The sequence below is a fragment of the Brachyhypopomus gauderio genome, chromosome 5 (genome assembly GCF_052324685.1).
Source record: "Brachyhypopomus gauderio isolate BG-103 chromosome 5, BGAUD_0.2, whole genome shotgun sequence".
In the NCBI taxonomy this organism is placed as follows: Eukaryota; Metazoa; Chordata; class Actinopteri; order Gymnotiformes; family Hypopomidae; genus Brachyhypopomus; species Brachyhypopomus gauderio.
Genome location: NC_135215.1, coordinates 6,651,776 through 6,664,284, shown reverse-complemented (window position 1 = coordinate 6,664,284; position 12,509 = coordinate 6,651,776). Strand labels below are relative to the sequence as shown.

Genomic DNA, 12,509 nt, shown 5'->3' with positions numbered 1-12,509 from the left:
ACACACACACATGCACACACACACATGCACAGTGTCCCATTTCACTGGAAACTGTATCTCAGAACTCTACATATCTTACTAAGTTACACTGACATCGCTCAACTTGAATCTTCTTTTATATACAATATATATATATATATATATATAAATGCATATGGATGTATATATTTACATACATATATAAATCTGAAGAACATTCCAGGAGGTAAATGCAATATATATATATATATATATATATATATATATATATATATATATATATATATATATATATATATATATATATATATATAATTGTTTATCAATTTTAAGTGATACATTTTTTATTATATACACATATTATACACATTTTCCATAGAGAAAAAGGTTAAGCCTCTTGGCAAATTGGAATATTTGACTTCCCTTTGCTGGCTGTGTATTCAGTGATCCCCCGTTGGTGCAGGAGCAGGAGGTGGAGAAAGGCCACTGAATGTTTACCTTAAAAAGGCGTGTGAGCTCACAGTCGTAGTCTTCCCACTACGGCAGCCAAATCACCAGAGCTAACGCCTGCTCTGGTCTCCAACATGCCCTGTACCGTTAGAATGGTCTCCAGTGCACTCTGGAGGTTCACACTTAACATCAAGTAATTTAGTGTAGAGATGGAAGACCAAACTCGAACTCTATGTGGTTATTTCACAGATTCAAATGTTACTTTTCCCTAAATCCTAAAAAAAATCATGAAATTAGCATCAGGCAGTCCTCACCTATCCTGATACTAGCAGCAGCTAACATTAGCCTCCTGTCCAACGTTGGTGGCTAAGTGTCAGTGTAGTGTTTCTGAAATGACTCGGCCATGTCTCAGTGCCACTGGATCTCTCTGGTCAGCTGGTGCTGGTCCAGGAGAGTGGGGCAGGTTCTGCAGCGACACCAAGACGCTGTTGCGTCAGTCCTGCGGTGCTGCTGCAGACGTCTCCTTATAAACCACCTGTAACAGGATCACATTTATCGCCCATTGGTTAGAGATGGAACCCAACCATTCATATATCCACATACATACAGCGCCGTCCATAATTATTGGCACCCCTGGTTAAGAAGTGTTCTTTGGCTTCTTTTAAAAAATAATATAAGCCTAGGAAAATAGAAAAATCTAAGCTTTATTTGAAACCTCCTTTTGCCAACAAGATGGCACTTAATCTTCTCCTGTAACTCTTCACAAGATGTGAGAATACAGAAAGAGGGATCTTCGATCATTCCTCTTTGCACAACCTCTCTAAATCGTCCAGTCCAGGGTCTTCTCCTATACACTCTCCTCTTCATCTCACCCCACAGGTTTTCTATTGGCTTGAGGTCTGGGGACTGAGATGGCCATGTGAGGAGCTTGATTTTGTAACTTGTGAACCATTTTTGAGTAGATTTGGCCACATGTTTAGGGTCATTATCTTGCTAACGACTCATCTTTAGCTTTCAGACAGAGGCCATCAGATTCTGAAAAATGTCTTAATATTTCAGAGTTCATGATCTCATCCTTACAAGGTTCCCAGGTCCTTTGAGGGAGAAACAGGCTCTCATCACTGATCCCTCCACATACTTAACAGTGGGCATGAGGTGTTTTTCTGTGTACTCATCCTTGGTATTTTGCCAGACCCACAAGCGTGTTTGTTGCCAAAAAAACTCCATCTTGATCTCATCTGATCAAAGCACACAGTCCCAGTTAAAATCCCAGTACCACTCGGCAAACTCCACCCATTTAGACTTATGGATATATCTTCTCCCTGCATGCCTCCCAAACAGGCTGTTGGCATGTGGACAGTGAAGGTTGTTTTGGAGACCAAGATGCTATCATCTGATAAAATTATCTTACAGTGAGCTTTGGACAACTTTTTATTTCTCCTACTTCTCACTGTGTGTGGTGCCAAGATAAACTTGCATCGTCTTCCAAGCTTGTCACAGTTCCAGATATTTTTAACTTCTTCATGATTGTTCTGACTGTAGATAAGAGCACCTGCAGGTTTATGAAGGTCGACACACATCTGCCTTACTTGAGTAGTGCATTCTCTTCCCCTCTGTGTGAAACAGGAAGTGAATTACTAATTAAAGGTTCCTAAACCTGCAGATCAATTTATAAACTACAGTAAAAATGACATAAATGTTTCAAATGCATTTATTTACAAGAAATTGCTAAGGGTGCCAATAATTATGGAACATAATTTCTTTTATGTTATTTCACAGATTCAAATGTTACTTTTCCCTAAATCCTAAAAAAAATCATGAAATTAGCATCAGGCAGTCCTCACCTATCCTGATGTGTTAAAAAATCATTATTTTTAGGCTTTTAACACATTTAACATTTAACATTTCTTTTATGTTAAATTTCTTAAAAATAATTTCTTAGTCAGGATTTTTTCTAAAGATTTTCCCTTGAGTTCCCCACCTAGACCCCCCCCCCCCCCCCGAGTGACCTTATGCTTCTGCAATAAAAAAAATCATTATTTTTAGGCTTTTAACACATTTTAACCAGGGGTGCCAATAATTATGGAGGGTGCTGTATATAAACAAACATACATCTACTAAGAAACAAAAAACTTGCAATAAAAGTTCATGTCTCTTGACAGTTCTAAAAGATCTTGAGCTGATCATGACACATTCAGGTGCACTTTAAATATTCTCTTAAACAGGGGAAACAAATATTTATCCTTCCTAAGTAACTCGGGTTGAATTTCCCGAAGACAGCCGACAGGTGAGCAGGAAGTCGGGACTCCCTTTGAGCACCTCGCCCAAACAGACAGGTAGGAGGAGAATGAAACCCGTCTCCTCTTTGTTTGTGTGCTGTGAGACAGATGTGTGCACTACATCCCAACAGGAGGAGAGCAGGAGGAAGGATTTCTAACACACCAACTACAGCAGTAAAAAGATTTCACGCCTTTCGGTTTGGGGCCTGTTGTACTGGACGTTCACTGTACATGAGGCGTTCTAAAAGCACGAGAATAGTAATGATTTGATGAAAATGAAGGTACCATGATGAATATATTTATATATACACAGTATGCTATTACACTGACATGGCCAGTTCTTGGCTCAATACTTTTCCCAAACAGGGAATTTCCATTTTCACAGTTACATATCTGGTCATGGTGCGCTACCTTGAGTGCGTCTAGTCCAATGACACCATCTTCATATATATATTTCATAAGAAAACACATTGTGTCTTCAGAAATCATGGATTGTGAATAAATCCATTAGGATGCTGAATGTAAGGTACTGAATATAACATACTGAATGTAAGGTAGTGTATATGCTGAATGTAAGGTGCTTACTTTTTCACCACAGTATGCATATGGGTTTTTACGACACTGCAGAGAACAATGAAAATGTCGTCTTACCGTTTGTTTTATTGTCATTAACACGCCCTGTTCAGCCTTTGAGCACTTTTCTGTAGCCGCTCCTTTAAAATAACGGAACGAGCTGCTTTGCCGTGAAGGCCCTGCTGCCCGACACGTCACCTGTGCGCCTTGCGCAACGGCTGAGCGTTCCCCTTTCACCCACATCTCACCCCACAGCGTGCAGGAGCAGGCAGGGAGCGCGCCTTCATCACGCACGCCGTCTGCACATACCTCCCCGTGACCTTTGACCTCTGCAAAGAAGCAAGCAGTGCTTGTTTTGTTTCAGAAGGACATAGCGGCGCGTTCTCGGGACGTGGAACGTGACTGGCTGTGATTTGTTGTGAGGGAGGAAGAGGATACGTGATAAACTAAAATCACAACTCCACAAAGTGGTCAGTGCAATTGGTGTCATACACCGACTTTTTCTGCTCAGCGGTGCATAAACTCATAACACAAAATGACTACACAGAGAGACTTTGTCTTTTGGTGGGTAATCATTAGAACCCCGTTATACTGTAGTAGATGTGATCTTTGTGGCACAATCTCAGATTGCACATTATAGTTTGTTTGAGGAAGCAGAAATTAGAAGGGATCTTCACTGTAAGTGTTTGCCTATAACAGAACAGAAATGGAGACTTGCTTGCTGACTTTTTAAAGGTTTGGATTAAATTTCCCCTGTACAAAGCAGAGACTAAGAAAGAGAGCAAGAGATAGGGGAAGAGAGAGAGAGAAGGGGAGAGATGGAGGGAGATGGAGAGAGACAAATAGAGTGAGAAGGAGGAAAAGAGACAGAGGGGGTGAGACAAAGATGGAGAGAGTGAGAGGGAAAGAAAGAGAGAGAGGGGGAGATAGAGGGAGAGACATCCACATTATGTTAAGAATTAAACTAGGTGAGTATATGCTGAGGCACACGGGTCTTCAAGATGAGGTCATCAACATTAATGAGAACCCTGAGCTGACTCAACTGAACACACCTCATTCATTAAGACGTGCAGACACAAACACACACACACACAGTGCATACGTGACGCTTCACACGACTACAATTACCTAAAGCTACCTTTCAGTTTTGCAACTGGAAAAAATAGCATGAAACCATAAACAACCGAAAGATAAAAAATAACGGGGTTTCCCTTTCTAACTGCCGTTGGCTGAACCAGAGAGACAAAGTCCCCACTCAGCATTGGTGGTATTAACAAAAGTACTAACACACATAAATAAAGTCCGAATAAGAGGAGGGTGAGAGAAAAGTATAGAAAAGGAGAACTTAAGTAAAGTGTTGAGAGTATTAACAAGGCTAAGAGTAACACAATAGCGCAGTTGTACTTGTGGAAAAGATGATAAACAGCCAGGTGGGGGGTGGCGGAGGGGTGGAGAAGCTGGAGGGAAGAAAGGAGCTCGACTACCTGGAAGATTAATTAAGTAATGGGGCTTTCGCCTGCAGTGCTGCCACTGACACACCAGATGAACTCTCCTACAGCGGGGATACAGGTTTCCTTCCCCGTTTGACCTGAGCGCCTGCAGGTGTTCCTATTCACAGACAAAAGCGTGTTTGGTTGGATTTGGCTTTTGAGCCAGGATGGTTACGATCTGGGGAAACAAAACAAAAGTGAAAAACACAGCCATTAATATCCTAAGTGAATTTTTTGATTACCCAAGTGAATTTTTAAACATTTTATTACAGCCACATATTTAAAGTGTTTTGCTGACAAAGAACTTCTAAATAAAAAAATATTTAAAACAACAAAGGATTATTACCAATTTAGTATCCTTTTATTAAAAACACATTTCATGTTCTTCAGTGGACATGTGTCACACACAATGATCTGCTACACAAGAATAGTTGCTCAGATTAAACTGATTTTTACTGATTTTTCATGTTTGATCTTTAATCCATGTTCCAAAAATTGTGAGGTTTGTCTTGTAATGCATGTATTGATGCATTAACAGTGAGTACAAGCAGGGCCTACATTTAGGTAAATGTAGGTTACTTATGTAACATTTTAAATAATCATATTTTCTGATTATCTAAATACTGCTTAGAAATTTTTTGTTTTGTTTTTCAACCCATCTTGTACTTTAAGGGATATAATACGAAATATTACCTAATTGTATTATTATATGTAAACAATTTACAATTACTAGTTAATAACCTAATAAATAATACAACCAATTTTCTTAAATGTTGCTTTTCTATGCATTCCTGGTATGTCATGCATTGGTCTCCTTGTGATGTACCATGAACCATGTACCATGAATGTAATTCATTCTGACAAATTTATATCACCTAGTAGTAAATATCAGTATAAAAATGGGAAGAATACACCTGCTCTATATTGTTTCATAATGATTAAACAGGTGTCTGCTGTAAATTACAAATTGGTTTCTGTTGCAAATAAAGGTTATTAACTCTGGTAAGACGCCCTTAAAATTTGATATATCCCTAACAAAGACTGTATGATTTTTCTTTGTTCATTCACCAACTCTACATAAAATTATGTGTTGTTACGATTAGGAATACGAATGACTACAAGGAAAAAGCAGCATTCAGAAATAAGCACGTAAATATTTAAGTGTGCACTAAATAATGTACACCACTTCATCTATTAGTACTGCGGTCAAATGAACTTTTATTAGTCAACCACATTAATAATTGGTTTTCCTTCCTTATCAAAGTACGATAGCTTGATAGCAAGAGAAGACTCACCTACCTAAGTCTCGCAAAAGGCATCGCCAAACGGCAGAGGCAGCTGATAAATCAGTGATGAATACACGGTACCAGGCAACTGTAAGCGATAATTGAGCAGCGTCTCCTTTGCTTTTGGAGAACCATAGGCAATCTCCAAGCTTAATCTAATACACCTAATCCTGAAAATTAAGGCCCTTCAGTATCATCAGAATATTAAAGCCAGGTGTGTTGGAACTCAACTCTACATTAAATATATAATGCAGATACATAGTGCTGGAATTAGACGCGCCTAATACGGTCTCGCTGTGACTAAAGACATCACTGCCCTCTAGAGACTTCATCTGTAGTAATATAAAAGGACACATTTAATAATAGCAAAATAAATATTCTATACTTAATTTCTTGCAACCAAAAATTTAATGTAAGGGTTCTTGTTGTGGTGGTGGTGTTTTTTTTATTTCAGTTTGTTTTGTTTTTGTTTTTGTTTAGACTTTTATTATGAAATAACTTAATATCTTGTTCCGGAAGTTTGCAAAGAGAAACTATTTTCGATTACGTTAGATATGTAGATAGCAAACTAGCTTATACGGTACCACAACATCAATGGGATAACATCGCAAGCCAGTAGTGTTTTTTAAACCTGTACAATATTAGATATTCTTTGACAGGCTGGTTGCTTGTCAGGATTATTTAGCTATGGAGTCTGCTTTAAAAGGTGACGCGTGTACTTGCTTACAAGTAGCTGTTGCTATCAAGCTAGAACCCACCATTACTTTCATGTATGTAGATTGTTAATAACCAACTTTCTAATGTATATAGTTACATGTATGTGGCTCTCCTTGCTAGTACTTTATTTGAGACTAAGAGTAATAGCAGGCTGAGGGTAAACAAAGCGCAGTGGTGGTAACAGCAGCCATATGTACTGCTGTGCTGGTCCTCCAGTGTTTGGGTGACCGTGTTTGTGTGGTCACGCAGGTAAGGTCAAGCGGAGACACCTGAGCGCCTCCGAGTGCAGCAGCTTGGCCCAAACCCGGACGGGCAGCCTAGCGCAGCCGTTCTCCCTGCAACTTCAAAACATGGACCAGAATCGTGGACTTCACCCGAGGACCCCAACTAAGAGAAAAAGAGGTACCAGTTATGTTTCACACCATGCCACTCACCGCCCCTGGCACAGTGCTAATGTTGTAATGACAATGACATGTTTGTTAAACCACTGGGTGTCATTAAAGGCATTTTCTTTAACCATCAGATGGTGACAGACAACAAAGAGGCATCGCTGAATTTTTCCCTTCAACTGGAGTCCTCTGCAGCAGTCCCCAGAAGAGAAGAAATAACCTCACAGTCAAGACGGAGGAAGAACAGAACGGGCTCGTCGTCTCCAAAAATGTGTATGATGAACAGGAACTTGCAGAAAATCTGCTGGAGGGCATTACTGAAGAGATGTTTGGGGATGACGAGGACTTTGAATTGGGTGTACGTCCAATAAAGCAGGAGGAGGAGGAAGAGGAGAAGGCTGCAGGATGCAGCAGTTGGCTGGCTCCTCCCCCTCAATCTGCCTTGGGTGCTGGACACCCTTGCGTTACAATAAAAAAGGAGGAAGAAGAGGATGAAGAGTACCCCGTGGACGCTGTCCCTGATGCTCACTATGGACTGCTGGGGGTGCGTGTGGGGCTGGTGGAGCCGCAGGGCCACATCCAAGACCTTCCTGAGGAGATACTGAGCGTTATTTTCGCTCAACTCCCCGCAGATGACCTCTACCGCCATGTTAGCCTGGTGTGTCACCGCTGGAGGAACATGGTCATGGATTCTCAGGTGTGTTGCTTGTGCTTAACTCTCCCACCATCTAAAATTGTCAAGTTTTGAACAGCATTTCTCCTTATTTTTAACAAAAAAACAACCTGCAGTGTTGCTGTAGTCCTTAAAGGCGGCCAGGTCTTGATACATAACAGGCGCGTGGCTTTTCCTGAATGTAAGGACAGGCCTGATCTTTCTGGTCTAGTTTCTTCCCTGGAAGAAGTTGTACTACAGGTACGAGAAGCAGGAGGATGAGGCGGTGAAGAAGGTGAAGGCCCTCCTCGAAGCGAACGGCATCGTCAAAACCAACGACCTCTGTGTGCTCAACATGGTGAGGTAAGGCTCACGGGATGGTCGCAGGGGATGCTGGGAAGGTCGTGAGCCGTTTCCTGCTGTTTGCTGGTGACGTGACGAGCGAGTTTCTCTTGAGGACGTGTGCTTGAACTGCCTGTGAGTTCCTCCAATCAGACAAAGTCCAGTAATCTGGTGTGTTTGGAGGATCTAGACGTTAAGAGCTTAAAAGCTGATCCCAAGAGATCCCATTGCAGGTGCGGTTAAGATGTTTAAATCAGCGGAGCGCCCAGTGCAACCCACCTTAATTTGTGTGCACAAAGTTGGCTTCGGAGATCCAGTGTGTTCAGTGGTGGATGTACTAGCTGGGAAGCCCGCTGTGGGTGCAGGGGCGGGGCTGTGTGATCAGGCTGTGTGTGCATTTATTCACCGCTCTGCTGTCGTTGCAGGTACATGTCCCAGTTTAAACACAGCAGGCGAGTGAACGAGAAGGAAGTTTTGCTCTGCGCGAGAGGCCACGGGCTGTATGCCCAGGCGGAGGCCGTCATCAAGCACAGACTGCCCGACATTGAGAGCACAGACGCGGTATGTGTCAGTGAGATCGCCTGCAGTGGAAGGTCCGGGGTCAAAGTGCACATTCCATCCACATGAACAAGGATTTCATGTGCAATGCACCAGACGTCCCCGTAATCCATACAAACCCATGTTCTGGTGATTTTAAACTACATGCTTCCGGTGAGCGCAACACCTCTCTGAGCCGGTTTTGCTGCAGGGTCCGAACCCGTGGGCAGTCGTGGCCATGATGCTGGTGCTGGCAGACGGGGTGAAGGACGTCCTGGACCTGGTGGTGCTCTTGCGTGCCTGTGGCTGCCTGCTGAGCCCAGGTGTATTCTCCGAGTACCTGTGGGCTGTGGCTACCCTGCTGCTCGCCATGAGGAACGCCAACATCGCCATCAGCAACAGGTGAGCTGACCCGACGTTCCTCCTGTTAGAGTGGACACGGGCACTTGAGTGGCTGCTACAGGCTGTGTAATCCGGTTGAGGGATCATACCATATCTGGCGGTTTTAGAATAATTTATGCTTGCCAGCATGTGGTGTTAATATGCCCTAACTGGGATTGCTTGTTTGTGGCTGGTCTGGCTTTTGATGAGAGGGTTTCTCTTATCTTCTCTAAGGTGGCACTACAACATCTTCTATGTCCTGCATCTGATGGAGAACTCGCCGCCCACTCAGAGTCCTGCTGATGGCAGGTAGGAGACTGTTGTGCCATTTTAAAGCAAGCTGCTGGTCAGAGTGTCGACCGTGGCCGTGTGTTTATTACTAAGTGTGTCCATGCACAGAGACACGCAGCACCAGGTCACTCAGGAGCAACAGCAGATCCTCAGTCACGACACACAGAGTGACCACGTCATCAAAATCATGGCCTTCGCCGGTAAGTATACTGGAGAGTCCAAGCTATATTTGTCTGGTTAATCACAAGCTTCTCTGCTTGTTTTGTGCACTGGCTGTTCTAGCTTGATTTATTTATATTTTTTGCCTGACAATGCTGCCATGAAATGTAATGCCCCACAGTGTATAAAGATCCTGAGTCCTGACTCACAAAGCTTATTAAAGTTATTACAGACACACACAAGACAATATGCATAAATAATGCATATTCATTATTTGCTTCTTAACATCAAAATCCTACTGTAACCAGTATTCCTTGGTGCATTCAGTTCTAGATCGGTTCCCACGAACAGATCCATCACTTAAAAAATGGCGATTGGCTAGTTGTGTTTGTTTAAAGAGGTGTGATTTTGGTTCAGGCACTGGAAAGACGACCACTCTGGTGAAGTATGCCCAGCAACGGCCTCACCTGCGCTTCCTGTACGTGTCCTTCAACAAGTCGGTGGCGATGCACGCCACACGCACCTTCCCCAGCAACGTGGTGTGCAGGACCGTCCACTCCATGGCCTACAAAGCCGTCGGATACAGGTCAGCTCATGAAGCGTTTGAATCGCACGCAGCACCAGCACCAGCAGAAGGGGCAGTTGAGAGACGCCACGCTACTTTCTGCCCCCCCCCCCCCCCCCAGGTACAAGGGGCTTTCCAAGCTGTGCGGTAACCTGCAGCCCTTCACGGTGGCGTGGGTGCTTCCTGAGAAGCGGGGGGGCTTCGTCAACGCCAAGGTGGTCACGCAGACCATCAACAACTTCTGCGCCTCCACCGAAGCCCGAATCGGGCCGCAACATGTCCCGGACGTCTTTAAGAACACTCAGGGCCACGAGGAGCGCCCCAGTGACGCCAAGAGAAACGTAGGACCGGAGCTCAAAGACCCCTTGATGTTACACACTAGGAATTGTGTTTTAAAATGGGGACCTTCTTAATACTTTGTGGTGTGTGTGGGGTTTTGTTTTCCAGCTGTTTGCAGCTGATGCACACGACATCTGGGTTAAAATGAAGGAGCTGGAACCCACTAAGCAACTGGCGCACCATATGACCCATGATGGTAGGGTTAGTTATAGGCTCTTATCTAACCTCACAAAAGTAATGCAAACTACTGAACCAATCCAAAATGATTTGCCTAATCTTTATTTTACACTGTCTAATGTCAAATAATCACTTTAATAGGCTCATAGCCGATGAATTGTAATGTGGTCATTGTGGCACAACATATAATTGAGTAACATGTAGTTATACTTGAGTGGCGTGTCCTTGTGTGGCGTGTCCTTGTGTGGCGTGTCCTTGTGTGGCGTGTCCTTGTGTGGCGTGTCCTTGTGCGGCGTGTGCTTGAGTGGCGTTTGTCCTTGTGTGGCGTGTCCTTGAGTGGTGTGTGCTGGAGTGGCGTGTGCTGGAGTGGCGTGTGCTGGAGTGGCGTGTGCTGGAGTGGCGTGTGCTGGAGTGGCGTGTGCTGGAGTGGCGTGTGCTGGTGTGGCGTGTGTGCTGGAGTGGCGTGTGCTGGAGTGGCGTGTGTGCTGGAGTGGCGTGTGCTGGAGTGGCGTGTGTGCTGGTGTGGCGTGTGCTGGTGTGGCGTGTGCTGGTGTGGCGTGTGCTTGAGTGGCGTGTGCTTGAGTGGCGTGTGCTTGAGTGGCGTGTGCTTGAGTGGCGTGTGCTGGAGTGGCGTGTGCTGGTGTGGCGTGTGCTGGTGTGGCGTGTGCTGGTGTGGCGTGTGCTGGAGTGGCGTGTGCTGGTGTGGCGTGTGCTGGTGTGGCGTGTTCTTGAGTGGCGTGTGCTGGAGTGGCGTGTGCTGGTGTGGCGTGTGCTGGAGTGGCGTGTGCTGGTGTGGCGTGTGCTGGAGTGGCGTGTGCTGGTGTGGCGTGTGCTGGTGTGGCGTGTGCTGGTGTGGCGTGTGTGCTGGAGTGGCGTGTGCTGGAGTGGCGTGTGTGCTGGAGTGGCGTGTGCTGGAGTGGCGTGTGTGCTGGTGTGGCGTGTGCTGGTGTGGCGTGTGCTGGTGTGGCGTGTGCTTGAGTGGCGTGTGCTGGTGTGGCGTGTGCTTGAGTGGCGTGTGCTTGAGTGGCGTGTGCTTGAGTGGCGTGTGCTGGTGTGGCGTGTGCTGGTGTGGCGTGTGCTGGTGTGGCGTGTGCTGGAGTGGCGTGTGCTGGTGTGGCGTGTGCTGGTGTGGCGTGTTCTTGAGTGGCGTGTGCTGGAGTGGCGTGTGCTGGTGTGGCGTGTGCTGGAGTGGCGTGTGCTGGTGTGGCGTGTGCTGGAGTGGCGTGTGCTGGTGTGGCGTGTGCTGGTGTGGCGTGTGCTGGTGTGGCGTGTGCTGGAGTGGCGTGTGCTGGTGTGGCGTGTGCTGGTGTGGCGTGTGCTGGAGTGGCGTGTGCTGGTGTGGCGTGTGCTGGTGTGGCGTGTGCTGGAGTGGCGTGTGCTGGTGTGGCGTGTGCTGGTGTGGCGTGTGCTGGTGTGGCGTGTGCTTGAGTGGCGTGTGCTGGTGTGGCGTGTGCTGGTGTGGCGTGTCCTTGAGCGGCGTGTGCTGGTGTGGCGTGTGCTGGTGTGGCGTGTCCTTGAGCGGCGTGTGCTGGTGTGGCGTGTGCTGGTGTGGCGTGTGCTGGAGTGGCGTGTGTGCTGGTGTGGCGTGTGCTGGAGTGGCGTGTGCTGGTGTGGCGTGTGCTGGAGTGGCGTGTGCTGGAGTGGCGTGTGCTGGTGTGGCGTGTGCTGGAGTGGCGTGTGCTGGTGTGGCGTGTGCTGGTGTGGCGTGTGCTGGTGTGGCGTGTGCTGGAGTGGCGTGTGCTGGTGTGGCGTGTGCTGGTGTGGCGTGTGCTGGAGTGGCGTGTGCTGGAGTGGCGTGTGCTGGAGTGGCGTGTGCTGGTGTGGCGTGTGCTGGAGTGGCGTGTGTGCTGGTGTGGCGTGTGTGCTGGTGTGGCGTGTGCTGGAGTGGCGTGTGCTGGAGTGG

The 12,509-nt window shown here is 46.1% G+C and overlaps 1 protein-coding gene and 1 long non-coding RNA gene across 2 annotated transcripts; one reads left to right on the top strand and one right to left on the bottom strand.

Moving 5' to 3' along the window:
* Positions 1–374: 374 nt before the first annotated feature.
* Positions 375–6,337, bottom strand: LOC143513798 (uncharacterized). Its single transcript, XR_013130667.1, has 4 exons — positions 6,071–6,337; positions 4,766–4,949; positions 3,360–3,610; positions 375–964 (listed from the first exon to the last, which is right to left on the bottom strand). It is a non-coding gene; the product is annotated as an uncharacterized LOC143513798 (long non-coding RNA).
* A 241-nt stretch (positions 6,338–6,578) lies between these two features.
* LOC143514247 (F-box DNA helicase 1-like) lies at positions 6,579–10,935 on the top strand. The gene is made up of 11 exons (XM_077005175.1): positions 6,579–6,763; positions 7,024–7,176; positions 7,298–7,860; positions 8,048–8,178; positions 8,583–8,718; positions 8,906–9,096; positions 9,310–9,384; positions 9,475–9,566; positions 9,943–10,111; positions 10,212–10,431; positions 10,538–10,935. Exons 1-11 carry the CDS (start codon positions 6,745–6,747, stop codon positions 10,733–10,735), a joined length of 1,947 nt encoding a protein of 648 aa, XP_076861290.1. The 5' UTR covers positions 6,579–6,744; the 3' UTR covers positions 10,736–10,935.
* Positions 10,936–12,509: the final 1,574 nt, after the last annotated feature.